This window comes from Haemorhous mexicanus, chromosome 10 (assembly GCF_027477595.1).
Source record: "Haemorhous mexicanus isolate bHaeMex1 chromosome 10, bHaeMex1.pri, whole genome shotgun sequence".
Classification (NCBI taxonomy): domain Eukaryota; kingdom Metazoa; phylum Chordata; class Aves; order Passeriformes; family Fringillidae; genus Haemorhous; species Haemorhous mexicanus.
This window is the reverse complement of record NC_082350.1, coordinates 21,773,585-21,801,350: the sequence shown is the minus strand read 5'-3', so window position 1 is coordinate 21,801,350 and position 27,766 is coordinate 21,773,585. Positions and strand designations below refer to the sequence as shown.

The 27,766-nt window shown below is 39.2% G+C and overlaps 1 protein-coding gene across 6 annotated transcripts; it reads left to right on the top strand.

The window, feature by feature from the left end:
- Positions 1–62: 62 nt before the first annotated feature.
- On the top strand, positions 63–26,672 carry ECT2 (epithelial cell transforming 2). Of its 6 annotated transcripts, none has more exons than XM_059855757.1 (25): positions 63–170; positions 2,511–2,668; positions 3,669–3,751; positions 3,847–3,939; positions 4,840–5,022; positions 5,507–5,596; positions 6,526–6,633; positions 7,724–7,797; positions 7,921–8,051; positions 8,175–8,290; positions 8,461–8,523; positions 8,920–9,142; positions 10,679–10,815; positions 11,490–11,609; positions 12,643–12,711; positions 13,638–13,748; positions 14,694–14,790; positions 15,490–15,571; positions 16,505–16,583; positions 16,771–16,890; positions 18,160–18,298; positions 19,207–19,361; positions 21,256–21,363; positions 21,970–22,113; positions 25,309–26,672. In XM_059855757.1, the coding sequence occupies exons 2-25, from the start codon at positions 2,539–2,541 to the stop codon at positions 25,396–25,398; spliced, it is 2,745 nt and encodes a 914-aa protein (XP_059711740.1). In that variant the 5' UTR covers positions 63–170; positions 2,511–2,538; the 3' UTR covers positions 25,399–26,672. The 6 variants fall into 6 exon arrangements, with proteins under 6 accessions (XP_059711740.1, XP_059711744.1, XP_059711739.1 ...); XM_059855761.1 differs by lacking the exon at positions 25,309–26,672 and adding an exon at positions 23,712–25,259 and having other exon boundaries at positions 3,672–3,751; XM_059855756.1 differs by having other exon boundaries at positions 113–223.
- Positions 26,673–27,766: the final 1,094 nt, after the last annotated feature.

Below are 27,766 nucleotides of genomic sequence, written 5' to 3'. Positions count from 1 at the left end.
CGAAAAGTAAGGGCAAGTGGGCGGGGCATCTCGCGGCCGTGGCGAATGAGGGGGCGGCTTACAGAGGGGCGGTGGGGACAGCAGCCAATGGGCGGCGGTATGAGTGCGGCGGCTCGCTTTTTGAATTGGCGGCGGCCGCTGATGGCGGATGGCGGCGGGCGGCACCGGCGGTGAGGGGGCACCGGGGCTGGGAGGCGCGGGCGGCCCGCCCGGAGCGGGTCCGGTATGTCGGGCACCTGTGGGGGCTCCGGGCCCCGGCGCTGCCCCGGGGCTCCTCAGGCCGCTGGCCGTGCTGCTTGGGCAGGGCGGAGCCCCGGGCCCGGCGGCACCTGCTGGCTCGTGAGGCGAGAGGCGGCGGCGGCCCCTCGTCCTGTCCTGTCCTGGGCCACCTCCCTGCAGAGCGCTCGGGAGCCTTCCTGGGTGGTCCTCGGGAGGGACATGGACAGCGTGAGAGGTGTTCACTGTCCTTTCCTTGCTTTAACAAACATATTTTGGTTCTGGGTGGTTTGTGTCCTTTAGGCTTTCCGCGAATTATTGGGAGGTAATTTCTGAATGTGATGCTGTGGGGTTATTAGCTCTGCCTGAAGCTTGTAATGATGGTGTTCTGACTTTTGCTCTTTATGTGAGGGAAAACTGTTGTGTTCGTGTCTGTGTGTGCTTTTTGTTCTCCTCTGTATCCTGGCACTATCAGTCCGTCAGTTTAGTGACAAATATTGCTGTTATTAAAACAAGGAATATTTTAAGCCACACCCAGGATGGAACCTCAGAAATATTTAGAAAAATCCATTAAAAAAATCAATGCCGAGAGCAAAGTCTGGGCTTCTTCAGATATGCAATGAAGTTCTTTGGGAGTTCATGTACATTTTACTTGGTATAATAATAACTGTACTGATGTCTCAGACTTCTAGGAAATAATCTCTAGGATTTAAGTTTAGTTGTGCCTCTAACTGGAGGTCTTGTTTTCCTCTGAATTTACATTGTAATTGTCCTTGTGGCAGTCATTATTAACAATATGGTTTGAACCTGCCAAGATTATATTTCCCTCCACCACTGCCAAAAAAATTGGTAACTGTATTACAGCTGCTGGTGGTGACATTGTAACATTCTGGCCAGGGGATTCCCCAAAGACTCTGTATGATTGAGGTTACTCTCTCCTCTTGCTCTGAGAAAAATGGAGTGGGTGACTGGGGACATAGGTCTAGGAAACTCAACTCCGTGGACATACACAGTTGTGTGTGACCTGGAAATTGAAACTAAGGTGGCAAGTCTGGTAGCTGAATATGTCTAGAATAATGATAGATTTGTGGTGTTGATTACTGCTCATCACTGCATTAGGAACTTGTGCATTATGAAAATTTGAATCCCTTCCACGAGTTCCAATCTTTCTGTACTGCTGGTGTGCCAAAGTGCCCATTGCTTTTTGTCTTCTGACTTACTTTGCTGTGTAATGGGATGGTCATTACCCAATTTAAAAAATAGTATGTACTGTTCTCTAGGGGTTTTACTGCCTCAAGAGTCCTCTTTCACACAATGCTCTAGTGCATTATTTGAGTAGCTGCTGTTTTCAAAGGGCACATGCCGTCACAAGAACAATTTCACTTCAAGTGCTACAAAGGGTTATTATCCAACAGCAGTTCAGCTGTAGTTGCTGCTCTGGGTAACTCCTGATCTCACTGTGCAAACATTGAAACCTGGGTGTGTGATGAGTCACAGGAACTGCACCCTGCCTGCCTCGTGTGTTGGGCAGGTGTCTGAGAACAATCTTTGTGCTGCAGGATTTGGGTAGGTAGCTCCCAGAAAATGAGAGGGTAAAGGATGCTGCCTTTCCAGTAGGTGACAAGGCTCATGGGCAGGGAGAGCACAGATCCATGCTGTTTGAGAGAAGGCCTCTTTATCTGGTGATGAAAGGCTGCTTCTACTCTATCATAGTTAATGCAGGACAGTAGACCAGACATTACAGCTAGACATATATGTGCATATCAACTTTGCAGAGACTCTCAAGCTTTTTAATTTTTCTAAGAGTAAATAGTCCTGTCCTGCTCTCTGGGTGCTCATTTCTAACCACAGTATCTCTAACCAGTTCACCTGAAAAGTCAGACTTTAGCAAGATGTTATGCTTACCCTAATTCTTCTGCTAATGTTTCAAATCAACAAGGCTAATTTTAGTCTCAGCTGTAGCTTATAAATAGTTTGTCACTGAAAGAAACAAGTGCTTTTAGTTTACTGCTTTGTGGTTCAGCTTTTTTAAATGAGCATTTGAGTTCATGCTTGCCTGTGCTCAGAGCTGAAGTTTCCTCTGTGGAGATGAATTACAGAACCATTTCTGTAACAGCTTTGTTGTCAGTCTTTTCTATCAGTTGTGTTACTCTTGATGCTCTATCAGTGTGAGTGGGAGTTCAGTAAAAGCCTAAATGTTTTGTTTTCTGAAGTCACTTCTGACAGCTTTGGTCATAGGACTTATGAATGAGCTATTTGCACGTGTAACTGAGCTTGGCCCCTCCACCTTCCAGCTGTTGAAGAAAGAAACAAAGCATAATCATGGCTGACAGCAGTACTCTGGTGTCTGAAACTGGGAGGAGCCTCTTGGCTGATTCTTCTGCTCTTGATTCAAAAATTATAGAAACCTCCAAAGAGAATGTATTCCGTGCAGCTGTTCTGGATGCTGAAGGTAATGGGGGAAGTTTATTTTAAGACTGCTTGGTTTTTGCAATGACTGATTACTTTGTTGGTATTTAGTAGTTTTGAAAAACCAAAAAAGTACTTTGAGCTCCAGAATGTACATAGAGTAGGGAAAAGGGTGTTGATCTGGAATCCTTTCATTAAGAAAATTTGGAGTTACAGCCCAAATTGAATGAATTTTGTGGCTGTTGTACAGAAAGCTGTCAGTTCCATTTGATGTCACTTCTGTGGAATAAATCGCTCCAGGTGACATTTTGACACCAGTGTTTGGAAACTGCAGCTGCTCTGTTGTGGACAGATTAATAGGTATAAGGTAGAGAGGTGAAGAGATTAATAGTCTTAAGCCCAAAATTAATTCAATAACAAATCTTGAAATTAAAAAACAACCACCAGTGTTTTCCTCGAAGGTAGTAGCCAAAATCTGCTGGTGGTCTGTTGATGTAAATAACGTGGAGGCAACACTTGTTCTTCCTCCTAATATTTTGAAGGCTTATTAATACATGGAAAAAAGAACAAGGCATCTAGTCTCAGTTCTGATATTCCTGGTAACTGCTCAGTTACCAAGAAAGTAATGAACCTTGTCAGCCAGGAACACAGAAACTAGAAAAGATACCAGCTGTCTATTTTCTAGCAGTTCTCAGTATCTAGTTCTGCTAGAAGCATTAAGCCTGTAATTTTTTAGGGTTTTCATTTGCTTGTTGTCTTTCTTCCTCCCTAGCCCCGATTTACGTTCTTGCTTTGACTAGTTATGAATTGCAGATTCTTGTTTCACCTCACACTAGGAAGTTTGGGCCTTAAGTCAATTTAGTATGCCTTAATTAAAGGACACTCTTCTTAAAGTAATATTTATTTTCAGGATTGCTCCTGGTAAGGAATCTTGAAAGGCTACTGCCTGCCTGTGTTCTTCTATACATTACATTATTGCTTGATTTAGACATGACATAGATTTTTCTGCTAAAATACAAATATTATCCTTGCTTTTCTCTAAGCAGAAGAAATGCCTCAAATAGAAACAAGAGTGGTTTTGGTTCAGGAAGCAGGGAAACGTGAGGAGCTTCTGAAAGCCTTGGAGGTATGTGGGCCTGAGATAAAACAGTCACTGAAGGTTCTGCCTTCAGACTTGTAGTAACCAATTTGCTTCTGTACTAAAGTTCTCCTCTTCCACAGACCATTAAGATAATGGAAGTACCTGTTATAAAGATAAAGGAAAGTAGCCCTGATAAATCAGAAGAAAAACTAATAAAAAGTATTATTCATATGGTATGTCATGCAATTCAGCACATGTAATTGCATGCAGCATGTTACACTTCACTGGGACTGAAATGTGCACGCACTTTAATTTGGATTAATTGGGCATAATGGTCATAATATATGCTAATGGTTCTGGTGGTGTCACAGCTCATCCAATTAGCACTTTTTTTAAAATATGGAGTAATACTTGTAGCTCTTTTCTAACAGGGGCATCAGAATATCCATGGGGACGTCCAACTGCATGCATATGTTCAGTCACGCATAAGTTTGTGCTATGAACTGGCTTTGTAATTGTCAGTGGACTTCTCTTTCAACTGAAAACTGCATTCAAACTGAAGTGCAAGAAATGCTTTTCCATTTCTTGATGTGAAAGACATAAGAGATAAAGTTTGGAACTAGTTTTTGAAAATAAAATGGACAAATTTTTTTAACCCCTAAAAATATCAAGCAATGAACAAAGCCTATTTCTGTTCTGTAGGTGTTTTGCAGCATGGAGCTTGCTGTTGCAAACTGGATGCTACTTTTTAGTAGCATCTCACAGTACCCTAAGCTGTTCTGACAGTCTGAAATTTCATTTATCTTTTGAGCTTAGGGTATTTTTTCTATCTAGCTCCTTCCAGTGCTACATTATCGGTGTGAACTGATACATAAACTACTTAAGCAACCAGAATTCTGACTCTTCAAAAGGAGGAATTACTTTGACATTCAGTCTTAAAGCATGCAGCAGTTCATAGCTATTCTTATGCTAGAGAACAGTGCATTGCATTCAGCTTTCACAAATCCTAACTCTGTCCCTGAAATATGAATCACATACTTTTCTAATGGTCCAAAATAAACATCAGTTGAATTTTATACTTGTGCAAGTATGTTACCTGAGTAATGCTTTCCCTTTCACCCCTGTGCATCCAGGAAATTAAAATGCCCTACATAAAGACAGACACAATAGAAGAGCTTGGAGATTCTGATTGCCCAGAATTTGAGACAATCTTTGTTGTGTCAGACTTCCAAGCTCCCATCTTTAGCAACCTCTGCAAGGCAGATTGCCGAGTCATCGGGCCGCCGGTCGTGCTGCACTGTGCACAGAAAGGAGAGGTGTGTGCTTCCTGCTGAAATCAGATGAGTTAGCTCCCCACTGCAGTGAGTTCTAAGACCTCACAGTAGAATCTCTCTTGCTCTTCCAATCAGTTGTAAACATTCCTAGCAAGGGAATTTTGAGACATTCAAGTTTCTGATGCTGTTAGAATATCACACACATAGTGACAGAGTGCAGGCAGACAGGAGTAAGGCTACAACTGCTGCTGTAGTTGTGGGAGTTGCTGATCACCAGTTGGGATTGTGCCATTGGGAAAGGCAGCATACAAATGATTCTCCAGAAATCACTTTATATTTCCAAAATTGTAATGTGGAGCAGATGGATTGGGGAGGAAATAAAAAGGATGGACTGCTACCTGTAGGACTTGGGGATGCTCTAGTTACTATTTTTAATACTAGAAATAACAGTAATGTTTAAAGGTAATGTGAAAACTTTAATGGGTGCAGTATGCTGTTGACTCGTGAGCTTTCCTCTTGTTTTCAGCCTTTACCTTTCTCCTGCCGTCCACTGTACTGTGCAAGTATGTTGAACTTGGTACTGTGCTTTACAGGATTCAGAAAGAAAGATGAATTAGTAAGTAATTTATTCTTCTTTGGATTGGTAAAACCATGTAAAGTATATTTTCAAGATACTCTTCTGTTCCATCACCCATAGGGTTTAACCATGACTCAGGCTCGTATGGGGAGAATGAATTATTTGTTCTTTTGGTTTTTTGCAAGTCCAGAGGCAGAGATATTTGAGGACGAGAACATAAATTTAGTTCAAGTCATTTTGTCTGTGTCATTTTTGGTCACTTTTTTGTTGAGTGACATTAAACTGTTCTAATTCAATAGGGCTTAAAGGTTTGTAAGTTGAGGCTTCAGATAAGAACATGTTTACCCAGTAGTGTTCTCTTTTTTCGTACAGGTAGTAGAATAAGCAAGCAAATCTTTGTAGCTCTGTTCAGAGCTTTTGCAGGCATGTGATCTTGTCATGATATTGTTCTATCAGGACTTTACCCTGTTTGATACTCTAGCACATGGCTTTTCCATTTCAGTAGGCAATTGCCATCTAATTTCCCTACTGGACACCTGGGAATCAACAATGTGGCTCCACATCTTCATCTGAAAAAAACCAAACCCAAACCAAAAGCCTTTGCCTGGTGTTGGGGTTAGTTAGGTTTGATCTAGAATTGACTAAATCAGCAAGGAAAAAGTCAAATCTAACATGTGGGAAAAGGTGAAGGCATTATGTATAATGATCATGAGAGTACTGGTGGCTTGGTTAGTCTTCAGGCTACACAGCAAGGCTGTGTTAAATGTTGAAATAAAATAAATCTTAATAGCTCTTTTGATGTATAAGCTGTATCTTCTGTCGATGTGAGCAAGTTTTTTTAAAAGCAGATCAGAGTATTTCTATTTCTAGGCATTTAATGTAACCTTCTGTAAGTTGCTTTGTAAACCACTTTTGTACTGAACTCGCTCTTCAAAAGATACTGAAAACTTTTCATCTTCATTTTTCAGGTTAAGCTTGTGACCTTGGTTCATCACATGGGTGGAATTATTAGAAGGGACTTTAGCTCAAAAGTTACTCATCTGGTGGCAAACTCAACACATGGAGACAAATTCAGAGTATGTAAGCTTGAGTTGGTGTTTCATAGAAACCTTTGGAATTTGGCTTTTGTAGAGTGTTTGTTCATTATACTTCAGCTCAGAAGCTGATGTTTTTTCCTGTACTAACAGCAGTAACTTGTAATGGTGTATTCATCTTTGTCTGGTGTTTAGCTTTGGCATGTTTTTGTCTCTGTGGGAGATCGAAATAACATAAATTTGAAATAGACAAGTATAGTAAATAACAAGATTAGCTACCAGTAGTAAAGATAGTGATGAACAAATGCCTGCTTTTGTCTGTCTAAGCAATAAACTTTGAGGTAACTTGTAGAAAACGTCATTCCTTAATTGGTGCATGTCTTCTAAAAATTATTTTAAACTTGTTATGGGTGAGGATTCAAATATTCCTTTAGGCATAAATAGACACGCATGTGCTTTTTCTTTTCTGATTCTAAAAGGGAATCACTTGGGACACTTATCTTCAGTTTAGAAGTAAATAACAGATTATAGAATTTTCTACTATTTAATATGATGTAGCAATGTCTATGCCCCTTCACTCTCTCTGGTTTGAATTGTTGGTAGGATAGTGCTTTTTTTTCCTTGTTTTTCTTTATAATCTTACAGTTGGAAGAGAAGTCCTACTTTCTGTTCAAACACTCCTTTCTGCTGACTCAAAGGAGAAAATGTAGGAAAACTGTACAATCTTTCAAGCAGTCATGGCAGTTACCTTTCAAATAGTCACCTTCTCTTTGATAAAAGCTGGATGGGGTATTTTTCTTCATACATAATATCAAAAGCAGAAAAAAAGATCCCATATTCCACTGGAACAGAGATTTGATTTTGTGTTTTTGTGAGTGATGAAGGATATCAGACTAACAAAATGGTGCACTTTTGAGGAAATGTCAAAATAGCTATTGATCTGATTTCCTAGTCACTGAATTCATACGTTCTAAGTCTGGGGAGCTGCAGTTGGATATGACTTCAGAAGGAATATATGCACTTTTTGCAGTATCTGTCTTGAAAAGTGAAAGGAAGGTTACAAATTTTTCTTGATGTGGGAAAGATTTAAGTGGAAATATTTGTACAACTTATGTTTTTTCCTGTTTTGTAGATTGCTGTAAGTCTTGGTATTCCTATTGTGAAAGCTGAGTGGATTTATAAGGCATGGGAGAAAAGGAATGAAATGTAGGTGTTTATTTTCCTTCAGCCTTTACTTTGCATCCTGTTCACCTGAAATGTTTTGAGCTTCTGCTTAAATACTGACATAAGTCACTTAAGTGACTTTTTTGTACATTTTCTTTCTTTCAGTGATTTCTCTGCAGCTGATGATGACTTTAGAAACCAGTTCAAGGTTCCTCCCTTTCAGGATTGCATGTTAAGTTTCTTGGGATTCTCTGATGATGAGAAAGCTAACATGGAAGAAATGACAGAAATGCAAGGTGATTGTTTATAAAAACCTGTGGGTGGAGTTTATAATGATAGGTGCCACAGAACTGTTAAGTGATAGACTAATTTCTTACAAGAATATTCTTTCCTGATTATTTGCCTCTTTTTTTATCTAGGAGGACATTATTTACCAGTTGGTGATGAAAGGTGTACGCACTTGGTGGTTGAAGAAAGTACAGTAAAAGATCTTCCATTTGAACCTTTAAAAAAACTGTATGTTGTAAAGCAAGAGGTTAGTGCTGAAAATTCTTTAGAGAATGCTGCTATGTAGAACTGTGTTCTTATTCTGCAAAAATAACTTCCATGCCAACTGTGTAACTATTATAGGTTATTTTGAATATTTTTAACTTCAGATGAATCTCTGTCATGTGTTTATAAAGTGTGTTTTCTTTTTTCGTTTAGTGGTTTTGGGGAAGCATTCAAATGGATGCCAGAGCTGGAGAGTCCATGTATTTATTTGAGAAGGTATGTTGAACACTCGCACAATGCACAGCATATTTTGGTGGTAAAATTAGTATGCAACATAGTGTGTGTGGGGCCAGAGATCAGATGTTTTAAAGCTGCATTTAAGTTCCAGGTAATACATTATAAATTTTATACATAGAGTACTAATTTGGAATCTACATAGAGTACTATTTTGGAAGAGAGACTTTTTTTCTGCTTCCGAAAGGTTTTACTTTTTGTCAAAGAAAACACCACAGATTTTTATTTTAGAAAGGGGAAAAAAAGACTTCACCCATTTTCCCTTGGCTTCCCTAAGACGTTTCCTTCTGTGTTGTGTGTTGTCTCTGTGAATCTCTGCACTGAGTTGAAGTGGACACAGAGGATGAACCCCCTGAATGAAGTTTTCTTTCCCTGCAGTCAGAGAGTCCTGACTTCAAGAAGTCGGTGTCGCTGCTTTCCCTGAGCACACCCAACAGCAACCGCAAACGGCGCCGCTTGAAAGAGACTCTGGCCCAGCTGACCAGGGAAACAGACATGTCCCCCTTCCCTCCTCGGAAACGCCCCTCAGCTGAACATTCCCTCTCTATTGGCTCCTTGCTGGATATTTCCAACACTCCAGAGTCAAGCACTGCCAATGGAGGTAGAGCTAAAACCTTCCATTCAGCCACACTTAGTGTTTAACAGCTCTTGCATGCAGGTGGAATTGGTGGTGGTAGGGAAATCCTACAGGTTCTGCTATAGATTTGCAATGTAATTCCAGGCTTTTCCCTTTTCAAAGTGTGGAGGGAAAAGTTGGAGTGAAGAGTTCAGACACAGGCCAAGCTGCCTCTTGTCATCACAGTAAGCGTGTTCGTATCTGAAGGAATGGATACAGAGGTGATAAATAGGGAGTACAGTTGAGTGTTACTCCAGAATGCTTCAAATACTCTGCTGGAAGTCTGTAGCAAATTAGCAGCACAGTCAACAGTAAATCATCTAAAACACTCTCCATAGGACACTTGGAGGAAAGAGGACAAAGATTCTTTTCTAGAGGAGTTAAAGGGAAAATTCCTGCAGGGCCCACTCCTAGGTCTTTGAAATGTTCTTTTGAGGCAACACTGTTTGTGCCAGCAAACTGTCATGTTTAAAACTTCACAAGAATATAAATCAACAATTGGTTTTGAGTGAATGGACAGAGTTTTAAAGATCTCTGCACGTGGTTATTGTGCAGAGAAGAGCTGCAAAATTTTGGGTTAGTTAAAAGCTGATACCCCAAGTGTTTTATAAAAAGTCTGGTTCCAACATAGAGAGGAGGTATCTGGAGCTGCTACTGCTTTAAAAAGGCAAACTCAAATCACATAAGAGCTCCTAAAGAGGCATAAGTGATAATTCAGAAGGAACTCAGGGAAGATCAGCCTTCTTAGGTGATGCTAGTGCTCTTGTTACCCATGGTAAGGAATTTTCTTCTAATCCAACAGCAGCAGTCAGTTCAAAACTTACTATTTGGAAACAAAAGGAAAGGTACTTATTTCATTTTTAACTATGGCAGTAATGAGCTTTGATATAAAAAAAGACAGTATAGGTCTCTGAGATCCAATACATGGGCAAATATTTAAAACTCATGAACTGTTCCACGTCCATCTTGACTTTAGCTTTAAGAGAAATTACTTTCTTGAGCCTTTCTCCTTCCCTCTATGGGATGAAATGTAAGTGGTATGTGGAAGGGCTGACTTTAGTAAATGGTTTTGAGCTACACACTTAATGCAAGGATGGCAGGCAGCTGAGAGATGATAGTTTCCATGGCAAAGTGGAAGTAGAAAAGCACTTTTGTACTAGTGTACAAATAAGTAATGTTCAGCACCTAATCCTTGCTTCCTGCTAAATAAGGAACTAGTATTAGGGTCAAATCATCGACCTGCCTATAAATGGCTTATTAGTTTCAGTCTAATTTTGAGGAATAATGTATTACTGTTGTTCCATTAGTAGGCTGTAATAAAGAGCCATTTTCTTGAAAGAGCCCTGATTAATCTAGAATATAGCCTTTAAAAAAAACCCCAAACTTATCTTCACTTAAAAATTCTGAAGTTTTTTCATTTGTCTTTGAGGGTGAGCTTTTTTTAGGGGCTCTATTGTAATAAAGCTCTATTTTCTATTGTAATAAAGCTCTATTTTCTTTTGGGAATATCTCTTTCATCAGAAACACCAAAATCCTGTGCAAGACCTTCCAAAAACTCAACTCCCCTTCCTCTCAAGCAGTCTGCAAGATGGCAGGTTGCAAAGGAATTGTATCAGACAGAAAGTAACTATGTTGATATTCTGACAACAATTATTCAGGTAAGATGGTTTTAAAGCCAGTCCAGGTCAAATGTAATAAGATAGCCAATGTTTATATCAATATTTTCAATCTGTGATCTGCAGGCTTTTGAGGGCTTGGGTGCATCAAAGCTTCATAGGAAAATGACAATATAAACAGTCTCATGTAATTTTACTGACATATAAAAACACTCAGGTTCAGGCTGGAAAATACAATTTCTAATCTGGGATCTGCAGTGGTAATGCAATATATATGGAAATTGGAAGTGTCAGGAAAATAAGATCTTCTTGACTAATATTTTAGATATTAGTGAGTAAAGAGAGATGGCAGAGGGGAAAAAATCTTTTTTTTTTTTAATTATTCCAAGAAGAGCAGAATAGCAAACAACTCACAGGAAGAGCTTAATTTCTTGAAAGTTTATTTCTATTGCAGCTGATTATCTGCTTAAAGAATGAGCCAAGATGTGTGTGAGTAGAAAGAGATGAGAGGGGGTTATGCTGTAGAGATGTATCAAACTAAGTGTTTGTATCTTCAAACCGCTCTCCAAAACCCACTCTTGCTGAATGGAGACATCTCAAGATTGTGAGTGCAGGAAATTATGATCCAGAAGGAAAACACTGTTGCTTTCATAACTATTTCTAACACAATGTTGGATACTGGGAGGGCATTAACTTTTTTTTTTTTAATTCATCAGTTGTTTCAAGTTCCATTGGAGAAGGAAGGACAACTTGGGGGACCAATCCTTGCACAGGAAGAGATCAAGACCATATTCGGCAGCATTCCAGATATTCTTGATGTGCACACTAAAATCAAGGCAAGCTGCACCTTCTCCCGCAGGGGAAGCCTTCATAGACACTTTGAATCTTTTTTGCATGTTTTCAGTTGTGTCTGCTGGATAGGTATAAACTCTTCTGGTGCTGATACATACTCTTTCAAATAGTGGCATCTGCCTATTCCTGGCAGCCTTTCTCTGTGGGCTTTTAAAGTAGAGAGACTTGCAGGCTACCTGCAACTTGGTGATTTGTTTGTACAGGTTTTGTTGGTTTTTTTCCAACCAGTGGGGTCCAGTCTGGTTAATCATACCAGCTATTGAAGTGTGCCCACTGAGACAGAGATGAAAGCAGAGCTGTGTGTCCATGTGGCAAATTGAAGTCACTTGCAGCAGAGAGTTGCTTTGATGTAGTTGTTGTGTTTTCCTTCATCTTTGGTGTTCTAAAGATATGAGCAGTGGCAGCAACAAACCAATATTAGTGATAAATCCTTTTCACTGAAGGTGAATCCTGAACCTTCAGCTGTGCCCTCCTGTCCCTCTTATTATCTGATGGTGTTTGAGCTTGATCCTTATCAAGCTCATATAGCCTTAACAGGCTTGGCCTCACTTTCCTTGACACCCTGGTGTAGCAAGTAAGTGGAATCTATCCTAGTTCTATTTCAATCCTGTCTTATAGACTTAAGTCCTAGATAAGTTGTGCAGTCTTAATTAGAATTGGTTCAACTTTCTTCTGTGTATCCTTTCTCAGTATTCCTTCGGGATGTGTTGTGTATTGTGTTGGATGCAGCAGTGTCATCTTGCTGCAGAGCTGGCTAGTCCTGACATGCTGCCAAGCTGTACTTGCACTGATTTACAGCTATATATACATATTCAGTAAGCCAGACATCTCTTGTTTTCTGCCCTCAGTAGACTGGAGGGGCTGAATGTAAAATTGTGCAGATTTTAGGATTGCCTGTTTTGTCAGCACAAAACCACACCTAATGATGTGTGTTTGGCAAAATAGTGATCCCATTTAATGGCTTTATGTACTTTATGCTCAGCTTGTTTTCTCCCCCCATCCCTGCATGTCTTCTAGGAAGACCTGGAAGATCTTATGATAAACTGGACTGAAAGCAAAAGTATTGGTGATATCATTCTCAAATATGTAAGTTCCTGTTTCTTTCTTTATGCTTACAACTGTTATCTTGCCTTATGAACAATCCACTTTTAGGAGCTAGCAAACACAAGCAAAGCACTGCTGTGAAAGACCTCCAACTTGTATCATTGTCTTTTTTATTTAGACTTTTCAGTTGAGTTAGGTGATACAATCCATGTCAAGTTTTAGTGTGTATGTCTGCTCACAGGTATGAGGGGTTATAACTACAAATAGCTACAGCTTGAGAACAGTAATTTGCAACGCTACAGACATGCTTTTTACTCAGACATTAAAAGCCACTTCCCAGGCCCTTAGCCATCTGCTGCCTCTGATCAATAGTCAAGAACTAAGAAAATAACTTTTCACAAACTTACGTTCTTTCTTCAAGACTTGAAATGTGTAAGCGAATAAGGAGTCCTGTGTAGAACAGGAAGGCTAAGTCTGGGACTGTCAAGTATTTTAACATAAATAGGTTGCTAGGTATCTTGTGATTATTTTGCTGATCTGATGATTTTGAGACAAATAGTACTTGTCATTCAAAAGTTTTCAGTCTAAGGTATTGCTTCTGGTGGTTTAAAAGGTGGTTGCAGTAACTGGCAAAAGTACCTGTCTGAAATTTTCAAAATTCTCACCAAAAGCCTCTTGTTAGGTGACAACCTGCCTCCCACTCAAGCTGCTCAGCAGCTTCTAAGATTGTCATGTTTGCTTGATGCTGGTGAGAGCAGCCTGCGTTTAATCAGCAGCATCAGTCTGGGGCATCTGGCATGCAAAAATGTTTTAACTTGTTCTGAGAACACGTATGGGTTTACAACACATTTTTTATTATTCTTTATTGCAATGCGCCTTTGAGCAGCTTTGTATGGCTCAGGGCATATGAACATATGTACAAGGATACATAATATGTAAAGCAGAGCCCTAACAGTTGTTTCTTTCAGTCAAAAGACTTGTTGAAAACATACCCTCCGTTTGTGAATTTCTTTGAAATGAGCAAGGAGACGATTACAAGATGTGAAAAGCAGAAACCAAGGTTTCATGCCTTCCTAAAGGTAAGTGTCTGCAGAACTAACTCTATGAGTAGAAGGTGGGGGCTGTTACCATGTTGTTCTACTGAATGCAGTAGGTGGAAGGATGTGAAACTTTGAAAGCTTGAAGAAATGCAAACACCTCTTGGTGAGACAGAAATAGAAAGGATTTGAACTTCAATCCCTCAAGCTCCTCCTAAGACCCTTTCAGAAAAAGTCTGAGTTCCTTCTCTGTTAAACAGCTTTCAAGGTGGTTTGATTATATGCATTTGTTGCTGGAAAAAAGTTTCTCCCAAATACATGTCTTCTCTTTTCTGTAAAGATAACTGGAGCTGCTGCTTTGACTGGTCCCCTCCCTGTGAGACTTGTCTTTCTCAAACAGCTTTTAACTTTTCTTGGGCAGCTGTGAAGCTCCAGGGAGGTAGAATTTCTCAGCATTCTCGTGACTAATGAATAGGAGCCTAACAGTGGAGATCTAACAGGAAGATGATCTTCAAAGGAAGTTATCTGAAGATGAGCCTTAAGACTCTTGATCTCTCTAGATATGTGTGTACTGTTAATAGTGCAGTGTAGCTTTAACACCTATATCTAAATAGTCAGGTGTCAAACACTGACAGTTTCTGCTTGTGTTTTCTGAGGAACCAGGAATTACCTCCAAGTATTGATATCTAAAAGATGTGGAATAAATAAGAGAACCGGTCATCCCCAGTCCCACTCTATATTAGCTGGAACAAGAGCTGAAGGATTGATATGGACCCTTTTAAAACTAGACATTCTGAGAATATAAATCACTGTGTACTTTTGAAAAGAATGTAGTTTTTAACACGCTCTGTTAATGACTGTGGTAAACAATTCTCACACTTGTATAGCAATGCTAATTTCAAGGAAGGGAATTTTTCTCTGATCTTGTGTTTTTCTTGTGTATGTGTTAAAAAAAAAAAAAAGTAAGTATTATTTCCTTTTCCCCAGATAAATCAAGCTAAACCAGAATGTGGCCGCCAAAGCCTCGCTGAGCTCCTTATCCGTCCTGTTCAAAGGCTGCCCAGTGTTGCCCTACTACTAAATGGTAACCTAGAGATGTGATTTTTATAGTTTGTCTGTGAAAGTGTTAAAACCACAAGATGATGTCTACTTTTTGTCATAATTAGAAACAACTTTTCTCATCTAAAACAAGCCTGATTATGTGAGTTAACCATGATTCCTGGCAGTCAGTGAGACCCACTACTGAAGAAAGCATAAATTCTGTCTAAATTCCACTTGTTCATACATTTGTATGCAGAATACAGATAGAGGAACAGTTTGCACTGACAATTCTGTCTCTTCAAACAAGAATATAATTGAGATTCAAATGAAACTAACATAAACTAGAGAGCAATTCATATTAACAAGGCTCACAGTTTCATGTGTTCTACCTGGTATCAACCACTTGCTATAATAATGCTTTTGTTAATAAAGATAATAAAAAATCCACATCACCCTTTGCTTCAGGTGGAAAAAGACTTCTGTGCTTGTCTCTGCACCTCAATTTAATTTTTTTTAATAGTTTAAGGGTTTGGTTTCTGTATTGTATGTGGTTTTTTTTCTTAATGAGATGTCTGGACAGCTTTTGTTCCCCACTTAATTAGTGCTACTTGGACTCCAAGGTAAATCTGATGTCTTCAGTCAGCTTATCTTAACTCAGTTTAAATTTGAGTTTTTCATGTTTCTTTTCAGGCACTTGTAATATGTATGGAGTTTTTATTTCTTTATTTTTTTTAAATTGTAGATATTAAGAAACATACAGCAGAAGAGAACCCAGATAAAATAACTCTAGAGAGAGCTATTGAATCATTAAAGGAGGTGATGACGTAAGTCATGTTGCTCCTATGGAACATACTGTTAAACATACTGCAGTTACACCCCTCTGTTCCTCCTAAATTGTCAGTGTTATGTTGCCACAAGGAACAGCAAGTAAACATAACTGTAGGTGTTCTTCAGCCTCCTTTTGGCTGCTATTGTCACTTTGGTGTTCTGTGCTGGAGCTCTGAAGGAGTCTGTGACATTCCCCAGCACTTGTACCTGAACCTCTGCTGACCCCCTGCCTCAGCAGGGGCTGTCCCCAGTCCTCTGTTCTGTTCCAACTCTTATTTCTATATTTTCCCTCTGGAATAGAAGAACTGGGTTTTTTGTCTTTAAATCTTACGTCTATGCATTATATCTACTGAAAGGACAGACTTTTGGTGGGAGACTAGTTTTTTTTCTGGTCCTGTATTAGCTCTTCTTGGCACTGTTCCATGAGTTAATTAGCTGAAAGCTGAAGTTGTTTAGATTGTAAGTCTCACCTCTTTTGAAGTGTAGCGTATGTCTCCAGCAACAAGAACTCCTGCATTAATTGGGTAAATGTTTGTCCAGTTTTAACAGCAACTTTTAAATTGTAATTATTCTTGGATCTGCTGCTTGATGAACTGCAGTCCTGATTTGGGGGAGACAAAATGCAGGCTGTAAAGAATGGAGTTGTGTCAGTCTCTAGTTCAAAATATTGCAGGGCAGGGGAGGGGAATTCTATTTTAACTGATTGGTGTGTCAAGTGCTGGTAGTGTGACAAGAGCAGTGTCCTAGAGCTGAAGTTTCCTATGTGATTTCATGTGGTATTTGGTTATTTCTTCAGGCAACTGTGGCAAGTGCTGTTGTGTAAATTCACTCCCTGAATGTTTAGCTTTATTATTTTTGTATGTCTTAAATGCAGTGCATCCATTTACTGTTACTTGATATTGAAGGTTAATATAATATGCTTTCCTTAGACACATTAATGAAGACAAAAGAAAAACAGAGGCACAAAGGCAGTTCTTTGACGTCGTCTACGAAGTGGATGGGTGTCCAGTAAGTAATTTCTCCAAAGCTGCAGATATCTTAAATGACTGCAGTACTTTGTTCCCTATGCAAAAATGTGTGAGGCAACAATGCAACGGTGCTGGTTTAAACAGATTGCCAGTGTTAAGCTGTAAGCAAGCAGTAATCCAGCCCTTGAACTAAATGCTTAATGAGCTTTTTTGCTTTTGTCATTTAGGCCAATCTCTTGTCCTCCCACCGCAGCTTGGTGCAGCGTCTGGAAACTGTAGCACTTGGGGATGACCTCTGTGACAGGGGAGAGCAGGTCACGCTCTTTCTGTTCAATGATTGCCTAGAGGTAAGGTGACTATACCAGTGCATCTCATGAACTGAATTGTAAAAGGCTTGACACTACACGTGAATATAAATAAGTAGAATTTAAGACCTTTTGAGGCAGAATTCTAAGTCACAGATAGCTGATAGGTCAACACATGCTGATATTTCTTTTCCATTAACTATTGTATAAGCTTCTTGTGGCTGAGAGATGTTAATGTAGCCTTTTATGCAGCCAGAGTCAAAACATGAAAGCAGCTTAATATGTTAAAAAAAACTTTATCTGAATAGCACTTTGAGTAGCACCAGTGGGTGAAAAAGCACTGGACTCTTTGGCTCATCAGGTTGTTTGTCCTTTTAAAGTTTAGTTGTATATAATGGGAGTGAAGAGTGGGCCTTGGTAGATCTGTCTGTTCCTAGGCTACCAAAAAACCAAAGTTGTAATATATGCTGTAAACTAAAAATATGTTAGGAAGAACTAGAGGGGAAGAATAATCTAACTGGGTTTTGGAGACTGATGTGGAAGAACTGAATTTGTAAAGGACACTTTCATAAAGTACTTGTTGCTGTCTGCAGCTGTGAAGAACATGGTCTTCATAGAAGACCAACTCTAAAATAATTCAAAATTAGTCCTGTCCTAGGCAGCACTTAGAAAAGCCTGTTCTTGTGACTAGTGATGAACTCCCCCTGTAGAGTCGACTCAGTTTCATCACTTCTCATAAAGGAAGGAAAGGAAAATAAAACCACTTTTAATAAAGCTTCTTGGCTTGTCTCTTGGACAAGAGATAAACAACAAGATGCATTACTTTAACACACAAGTACCTTACATGTTTTTATGCAGAGCTTGCTCAATGGCTGCATGCATAAGCAACAGCAAGTGATATTTCTAGGACATAACACACCACACCTTATGTTGGTTCATAGGCTGCATATAGATGCTGTCTTTTCTGTTTAAATACAGACTACCTTGTGGTAGATTTCAAAGGACTCTTGTTTGTTATGCAGGGTAGAACTGAGGTCTGTAATGCAAAATTACTTCATCTCTAGGTATTTTTAAAAAAATTTATTGTATTTTTCAGCTGAGGGTTTGATGCCAAATTACAAATATTGCTGGGCCACTTGGGCTGTAGGCAATGAATAGTGAGATAAGTGAATTCCTTGAAGATTTATGTGGTAGAATAGCAAGATTTTCTGGTCCTGGTGTAACAGGCAAAAAAAGTAAAAAATACAGAAAGGAAAGGAAAGAATGGCAAGAGCTCTTCCAACTGACCCTTTCTATTCTATTTAACCACAGATTGCGAGGAAACGGCATAAAGTTATTGGAGCTTTCAAGAGTCCCCATGGCCACACAAGGCCTCCTGCATCGCTCAAGCATGTTGTTCTCATGCCTCTCTCCCAGATCAAGAAAGTCTTGGACATCAGGGAGACAGAAGGTCTGTGTATTTTGAATGCTGTGGTAGCAAATTAAACTGTGTTTCAAGGTCAAGGTTCAAGGAAGGAAGCCTCTGCTGTTGTGGGATGGAATGCTAAGGTTCATTTATTGTATGTATGTTAGGTATGTGATTTTAGTAAAAGCTTCTGTTTGAACCTCTGTATGAGCTTGAGAATTCCTTGTACTGAAGCCCTTTTGGCTTTTTGAGAATTGTTGCAGGATGCTGAATTTGGCAGAACTGATGGCATTAGATGGTATTAGCATAAGCCAACCAACTGGCAGTATGAAATAAACAGAGTTAAACACTTGACAGCTCTGGATTTACAGAATAAAAACCAAACCTCAAACTTCAGCCCAGAGCATTAGACTGGCCAGAGAAAAGTCCTGTTGGTGTGAAACCAAATTTTCTTCTAACTGGTGATGATAATGTTCAGGAGGAGCTGTGCTTGGCATCTTAAAAGATGACTTAATTTTTCTGTCTGCTTTGCCATACTGCTCCAGCCTTGATAGTGACTTATAAAGTCACACCAGTTTCTAGATTTTTATCCTGGCAAGATGTGGTGTTTGGTGTAAGTGAGAATATGCATATCATGTGTTCTGTTTTATGTACTCTGAAGCACCTGAACATAGAAACCCAATTAAGAAGAGAAATGGCAAAGAGGGTAGGTGAGGCTGACTGCTCTGCAGATTATTTGGTTGTTCAGCTGTTGCCTGAATAGCTGATTGCAGCCTCTTGATGATGGCTGTGGACAGAACTCTGCTCTTGCAAATGATACAAGAGCTAGTGTGTAAATAAAGACAAAATCATCATACCAAATCATGTTGTCTCTAGTTCCCTCTGAATTATATGAAAACATTATTATTCTTTTTAATAACTCCTTGCTTTTTTTTTCTTTAAACAAAATATAGATTGCCAAAAAGCTTTTGCCTTAGTTGTGAGGCCACCTACAGAACTCAACAACAAGCTGCTCAGTTTCCAGATGACAACTGAAGACCCTTGCAAGGAGGACTGGCTGAAGATGCTGTGTCGGCAGGTGGCCAACACTATTTGTAAAGCAGATGCAGTAAGTACTCTGGAACCATGCTGCTGATTGAGACTTTTCTCTCTTTTTGGTTTTAAGCACCTGAAGTGAAAGAATTTAATAGTGGACATGCCTGAGGTAAAGTAGAGCAGAAAACATTTGTGCTAACATGCCTGCAAGTGGGTGTTAAAAGGTAGAAAAGGAAACAGCCTGGAAGTTAGTTTGTGCAGAAGCTAAGTAGTGCTTAAAAATCAAAAATTATTTATAATTAATTTGTGGTGGTGAAAGGGAATGATTCAATTCTGCACTGTAGTTCTAACAAGAATTGTATTCATCTTGCTTCTTTCACAGCTATCTTTGAATTCACAATCCCAGTGTTTTGTTGATCATTTGTGTTGGATCAACTCTGTTTTAGTTTGAGTTCTTTGCTCTACACCTTATCTCCACTATAATGCAAGAGACATGAAGCATCTTACTCCCAGAGAAAGAAATCAACAACCTTAAAACAAGGAAATAATAAACCCAGCAAAATAAAGGAGGCACTGGCTTTGTCACATTTCTAGAAATTCAGCATGTGGGCTTTCTATAGGCAGAAAACCACTAATTTGAGGAGTAGATCCTCTCCAATTACAGCAAGAGGCTTTCAGCTGATATTTTAATTATGTAAAAGTCTATGCATATCAGTCATCTCATTTGCTGAAAATGTGTGCAATACATGCAGCTGAAGCTACTTGGTGTAAACTGGAAATGCTTTATGTTCTGCAGTGTATTCTTACAGAACAAAATTTGGTTGTGATTTTTAAAGGCATTCTTTAAAACGTAATGAAAACAGCATCTTAGTTTTATTTTGTGTGTCTTGTGGTCTACGGACTTAGGAATAAGAGACTTGGGCTTTTTGGTTTCCCTTCCCTTCCAGGTACTGAGCATGAAAAGTGCTGATGTGGAAGTGTTCATTTTCTTTAGTCTGTGTGTTGCCTATCTTCAGTATTTTTTTAACATATAACTTGGATTTTTAATAGGAATTCAACCTTTGTGTAACAAATGTATAGTTCCCTCTTGCCCCGAGTCACTCAATCATATGCTGACAATTGTAAACTACTTTGCTGAATCCCATTAGTTATAATTTCTGTACCAACTATATAATACTACTTTCTTGCTTATTTAAATGTCAAATTGAGCTTCAATTTAAGCACTTTTGCCTGGTTTTAGACTTCTAGAGCATCATGTGAATGGAGATAACATTGACTTTGCCACCTGGTGGCAGCAAAGGCTTTGGCTACTCTTCCTTAGGCCCTAGGAAGGGCCATAAAGCTGCTGACTGGGGTCCTTCTGAGATTTTTTTTTAAGTGTAAAATGCCTTTTCTCAAAATGCAGACAACTAACAGCAAAAAAAATCATCCCAGCAACTTCCCACTCCCATGTGTGCCCCCTCTGTCTCCCCAGTTTAAGTAGGTAGCCAGAGATTGCTTTGCACGTGCTGGAGTTTAAGAATGAGGCATGAAAAAAACCCAAAACTCATGGCTGTTCTGCAACATGTATTGCACTTAAGCTGAAAGGCTTTAGTCTTAATGTTTGACAGCTGGAGTTCTCAAGATTTCCCTTCAGAAATGTGCTAGATGTGTCAGTGGAATAAAGCAATGTTTATCTTGGAAACTCCCTGGGGATGCCTCAGAACTACTGCCTTTAATTTGGTCAGCCCTGGACTTGAAACTGAATCAGACAAACTGAATGTGAAACAACTGAGGAAGTGGTTTCAAACTGATTGCACCAGCTGTTGATCTAACAAAATGGCTTGAAAACAAATAGCTGCTGGACTGTGTAGAGTTAAATAAGGAATATGGCTATTAAACCCTCTAAATCTGACCTAATGCACTAGAAAACTATATTTTGGCAAGTGCTGATATTTGACCATTATTAAGACTATTTTTTTCTACAGGAAAATCTCATTTATGTTGCTGATCCTGATTCAGTTGAAGTAAATACTAAAGATATGGACAGTACTTTAAGCAGAGCATCCAGAGCAATAAAGAAAACATCAAAAAAGGTAAGATAGTGCTTTTTATCCAGAGAATTGTGCTGGGATTCCTCTTTCAGTGGGTTTGTCGTATTTACAGCAGTGACAGGAAAAACTTAATCTGAACTAAAACTCTTAAAAATAATCTCCTTAAAGAAAGAAGGTGAGGGGTGTTTAAGGTTTTGGAGTATCTGTATATATAGTCTTAAGTATTACAGTCATAAGTATTATGTAGTCATTTTTCACTCTGTTATGGAACTTAGGCTGTTTAATACTTTGAGTCTTTTAAATATAATGCAAAATTGAGAAGCAACTTAAAGGAGGGGAGGCCTGACTCTGCAGAGCTGAGGGATGTGGGGAAGCCTTGGTGACCAAACCTTGCTTTGACTTCTCCCTGAATCTCTGCTCTCCTCTCTCCTTCCTGTGTTGTGCTCATATTTGGACAGAATGAGAAGAGTAAGGATGATGGGAAGCCTTTGAAAGTCAGATCACTTTAGGTGTGGGTGTTTGGCTGGTTGTGATCCAACCACCAACACTTGATACACATCCCAGAGATATTCAGAATGGTAGCCAGTATAATATCAGTTATTACAGCCTGGTTTTAGTCAGTGTTTAACCACTTGTCACCCTCCTCAGGTCACAAGAGCCTTTTCTTTCTCCAAAACACCCAAGCGAGCCCTGCGCCGGGCTCTGATGTCTCACAGCGCCACGGAAGGGCGGAGCCCCAGCTCTACCGAGAGTTACATCGGCAGCCGCCTGACCAGCACCTCCTCCCTCGCGGTGAGTGAGCTGCGCTGCCAAGGAGGGCACCTTCTCAGCATCACACTCCTTTCATGGCTGCTGCTGCTCTCTCTTTAGCAATTCCAACATCCACTGTGGGGAAAAAATATTTTTAACTGCATTCATAGGGATATTATTTTTAAGAGGTGAATGAGAAGCCTTGCTTCCTGAAAATGCAGAAAAATCCTGATGCGGTAGAAACTGGGGGTTGCCTTACACATTTAAGTTGAAAAAACCCACCAATCTTTTTTGATCAGGACTGAATGTTTCCTCTTCTGAGAGAGTGAGAAAGTTGCAACACAAGTCTTATATTGGTTCATGCTTTTGATTTTGAACACTAAGTAGAAATGTGGCGTACAACCCTGAATAGTATGGTGAATGTTTCAGTCAAAGTAGTGAGATGACAGACATCCTGTGAAACAAACTGGGAAGGAAGGGTAGAGAAACATAGATGCTGCAGCCTGCAAGTTTGTAAACAACAAGGGAATTATCTCCTCGTAAATGTTTAAGAGAACTTGGTAAAATAAAATACTGTTCTACATATTGCAACTCTTCTGCTATGCCTGCCTGCCTGTTATAGCTTTTTCCTTCAACATTAGGCCAAACTCAATTTCCTAATACAGTCTAGTAAAGAAGACTAGATTTGGAGGAATCTTTTCATCATCTTTGCTTTTTATTATAGTGTTTGAGCAAATTTGATGAGTAAACACCTGCTTTCTAGTCTGTAGTATGTGGAACAGAAGGCCAAGAACAGGGAATCCTTTTCATCTTTCTATTACTGACTGATGTGTCAGTACTTCAATATTGAGGTAATTCACTATGTTTGAGTGGCCATTAAATTGTACAACATAAAGATATAGCCTTGCTCTCCCACATGAGAAAATATGAAGCAGTAAGGGAGGAAGTATCACAGCAGACTCCCTTGCTTTAGAGGAAATAAAAAAAAAAAAATCATCTACCAATGGGGCTATAGCCTAGTTTTCTGTAGTGAGATTTTCTTCCTTCTAATATGATTATGGCAACAATTGTTTTTGCATTCTAATTGTCTTCATTTTGATACAGCACTGTATCTCATTTCTCATGAATTTGCATGTCATGTACTTTTCTTTTTGGGCATATCTACCCCAGACAAAAATACTTGTTTTCCACAAAATCTTAGAAACTTGCAAAACCATGTTCCTGTTTCAGATTCTTCCCAGACCTCTTGCACCTGTGGTAAAAAGCTACAGCTTGGCAGCAGATGATGTGTTGTGATTTTTTTTTTAACCAATGCCACACACCACTGAACTTGCATAAAGCCTTTTTGGTTCATTTATAAGGTTGAGGGGAAAAGAGGTTTAGATTCCAGCCCCTCAAGCTGGAATACCAGTGCAGTTGTTGATAGGAAACTAGAACTGCAGGAAACCTGTCTTGAGTCCATTAAGAGTCAAAGCTGTTATTCAGACATATTGTTTTATTTAAATTACATCTTGGCCTGCACTTATGTAGGAATTTTTTGGTGCAGAAAAAAAACCATAGAGTAAAAAATAGCAATAAAGCTTGGATAGTTGGGGTTTTTTTCTTGTTTGAACTAACTCTTAAATCCCTCCTAATTGTAGATTGCTCGTTCCTCTTCCACGTGCAGCCTAAGTGGATCTGCCAAATGTGCTAATGTCCATCGCTCCAGTTCTGTTGATTGGAGCTCTAAAAGCTCCAAGCCTCGACCTGTGCTGTGTCCTGGCTCTCCAAATACTCATCTTGCAAAAGCCTCTTCCAGCTTGGAAAGCTTAAATGGTCATGCCTTGGACAGACCATATGCTTTCCCTGTTGTTACTGCCACTTGTGCTGATGCTGGAGATGATAACCAGCATGGTGCTGGGAAATTCTGTGCATCAGATCCTGAGTGAAGTGAGCAAGAAATCCTGAGTGCTGTAAGCTAAGGAGCATGGTACAGCTCTACTGCACAAAGGGCTTCGAGTGGTGTTGGGTTCTTCTTTAATGTCCTCTAATGCACAGGGTTGGAGTCAGCAATCACATGTGGTTCTGGGTGCAAACTTATTTTATCACAAACTTTTAAATGTAATTTTTTGGAGTTTTTTTTTAAGTTGATTTACAGTTGAATTCCTCACTGTTTCATGTCCAAATGGCCATGTAGCTCACTGGCCAGAGTTCTGAGAACTTTAATAACTTGGTTGCAAGGAAGTCTCGAGCAGCTCATTTTATCTGTGGTTTTAGTTTTTTATTCTCTATCTGTAAATAAAAAAAAAAAAAATCTGGTATCAAAGACTCAAGCCTAATAAGAGCTGCTCCATAAAGAGGAGTTTAGGGTTAAATTTTCAGATATTGCAAATGGAGGACATGCCATAAACAGGCATAGGGCTTGCTCATAGTGAAGTGTGTATTCCCTTACTTGCCCAAGATATTCCTATTTAAAAGATTCTTGAAGCATGCAGGTGCAAAAGCTGCCCAACTACTGTGACCTGTTGATGTGCTGAGAAGCTTGGCTGGCTGTTTAAGAGCAACAGAGGATTGCTTGTGCAAGTATCTTGAGGTCTAATGTGAAAAGAATATAAAATCTCAGCTAATCCAAAGAGGTTTACTTTTAGTGCTACATATTGATGTGTTGGTTTCACAGTAATTAAGTCTCAGAAGCAGCTTATTCTCCAAGCATCAGAAAAGTCAGCTTCTTGCCTGGTGTGTGCCCATCCAGGCACAGCTAAAGCAAGCTCTGACAAATCATTGGGATGTCTGTTGCCTCCTGCGGCCAAGGAGACATGTGTTCAGCATCTCATTTGGGGCTCAGAGCTGATGATAGTACAGAAAGTTGTAGGATTGGAGGGGGAGCTCTGTTTCTCTAAGAGATTATCATAGTGTATCTTGCCTTCATTTTGGAGGAAGATTATTACTGCAAAAAGTGATGCAAGATGTATACTAATACTTGTTAACAGCCACTCTTCAAAAACATGTTCTTGCATTCCAAATCTCTCAAGGCTGGTAACAAGGGGAAAAAATGTATCTTCTGCAATTTTGACAATATGTTAAGTTTCCTGTTCAAACTCTCGAAATGCTGAATCAGTAACTTCAAAATCTGCCAATCTTTGAGATCTTCTGCACTCACACATTCCTTGTATGAAATGTAAAGTTGAGAAATGACTGCTGCACTATTGAAATTGGCTCATATATGATCAATAACTTTTTTTTTTTTTTGTCCAACAGGGTGTTCCTTCTCCTTCCTTGGTCAGCCTTCCCTCGATCTTTGAAAGGAGGAGTCACACATTAAGCAGATCAACAACCCACTTGGTGTGAGGCAGGTGGGGCAGACTCTGCTCTGTGCCTCTGACAGGCAGGAGGCTGGGCAGTGACTGTGGCTGACATTAATGGTACCTTAGTCATTAGCACTTAGCAATGATTAGCAAAATGTTAGATGACACTAAGTTAATCACAAGGGGGGTTTAGTTGTGTTGAAGTAGACCAGCCAATCAGTGGAATAAGTAACTTGGCCTTCATTTAAACACAGTATTCCCTTGTACAGATTTATTTCCTTACCAGCATAACAAACATTTTCTTCAATGGAAATTGTCCCCTCCAGGCAATAAACTGGTTTGTCAGATCTTGAAATGAAGATGATGATGATCACATAATTTACTGTTAGTTTGGATGACTCTTATGCTTGCCTAACTTCATCTACTGGCAGAGCACTCTAATGTTTGATTTGTGGATTTCTTAAATGGAGATATATTATGAAGTACCTGACCTTTCAAGTATGACAGTTAACCTGTTGTACAGCTGCTTATTCCAGATATTTTATAAATGTAGTTGTTTATAATTAAATAGAATTGAGTTTTGTGATTGTGATTTCCTGTTTACAGCCTCACTGTAAACATGGTGGTATGAGGAGCTTTGACCACCAAAAATGATCAATTAAATTCTTTGTCTTGCTTTGAAGTGGAATTTTGAGGAAAAGAATTATACTCCTCTTTAGTAGGGTTGTTAAAAAACCAAACCCCCATGCACTCCCCATACTTGGTTAACAAATCATTATTTAATGCATAGGATTATTGGTGTGACATTGGAACTTCAGGGTCCAATTTTGGCATGTCAGATTTCAGTGTACAACTCCTAAGGCTTTTAGGCTTTCTCATGTATTTATGTCTTCCTTTAAAACTCCATTCACTTCTGTCATCTCTGAACAGTTTGTATCCTGCAATGCACTCTCACAAACTATCTGAATATGTAAATTTCTGCATTACATTAACAGTTCAACTGTTGGTATTAGCAGGAGTTCACAACTTCTGGTTTCTTTTTAACCACCTGTGTTTTGTCTTGTATCTATATGTAACTAGTGATGCTTTTGAATGTGTCAGACTGCACTGTTTTTTATATCTTTGTGTCAATCTGAGCAATGTAAATAAACTGTTTAAAATAACACTGCTTCTGGCTTTGCTAAACAAGCTTTTATGAAAGTTTACTTTTTTAATGTGGGAAAAAAAAAACAACCATTGTTGGGCTCCAGCCTACAACTGTATTCTGATTATCTATGTAGTTATTCCTAATAAAGTATACCATGTGATAGGCCTGAATATTTTTTTGTTTTTTATTAATATATTCATGAATCTCCCCTGGATCTATGTGTCAAGTCCATGATTTGGGGTTTTTTTTGGTCCTTTTCCATTCACAATGAGCATCTGAACTGAATATGCACTGACACTTCTATCATAAAGTGGCTCTAAAAAAAAAAACTATTCAATAAATACTATGCCAAAAATCCAGCAACAGTTCTTGGTTTCTGTTTACTTTGTTATTTGTGGAAGGGCATCTTCAACCTGGTAACTTCTGTGCAAACTTAGAGCATTCTTAGCCTGTCACTTACAGTGCTGAGTCCTGCTGCTCTTCAGTTACACTTTGTAAAGGAGGAACCAGCTCTGCCCAGACTTGCTAACTCCTGGAGAAGGAGGAAGGCTATACCAGCTTTTGGTGTGACTTTATCCACTCCTACATTGTGGATGCATTATCTTAACCTGTTATGTCAAGTTTCAGCAAGAGCTGCTTCTACTTTTATGAAAAAATAAGTGTACAGTTAACAAATGTTAGGGTCTGCTCAGTATTTCTCATTATGAGAGAGTTTTGCAGCTGAAACAGCAGCAAAATCTTGAGTAAGATGACAGAACAGAGTGGGAGGTGGAAATGAACTTGCTGAGTTTAAAAGGTGATCCAGAGTAACAGAAACAAGCCAAAAAAAAGGAATTTTTACAAATAAGAAGTTTGTCTCACCTTTTCCATTTCCAATGTTAGATGTACTTGTAGCATTGGAATAAGTACATAATTTTGGAGGGTATTTTGGCTGGTATTCTTTGGAGTCTGAAGTGAGACTGCTTCCCCAAACCAGAATTTTAAACAATATTACTTTTACCATCTCACCCCATGGGATGTGACTTATTGGGTAGCAGTAAGCATCTGGTTTTGTAAAACACCTAGCTTCTGCCATGATACAGATAATTCACATCTCCTGAATAATTTTTTAAACTTTGTATTTTGAACAGAATTCAGTACAATTTCCTCCTAAGTCCTTTTGTTGAGATTTCTTAATTGTAAGACTACAAGATCTCTTCTGCAACTCTTAAGGAAAAAAATCTGGGATAAAAAGGACATTTCTTTCTAAAATCTCTGTGCTACA

Excerpts from the sequence above, each read along its gene's own strand:
- ECT2 (XM_059855761.1), top strand. The coding sequence starts at position 2,539 with ATGGCTGACAGCAGTACTCTGGTGTCTGAAACTGGGAGGAGCCTCTTG. Across the intron at positions 14,791-15,489 it reads TGTTGCCCTACTACTAAATG|ATATTAAGAAACATACAGCA; the intron begins GTAACCTAGAGA and ends TTTAAATTGTAG. Across the intron at positions 21,364-21,969 it reads TAAAGAAAACATCAAAAAAG|GTCACAAGAGCCTTTTCTTT; the intron begins GTAAGATAGTGC and ends CACCCTCCTCAG.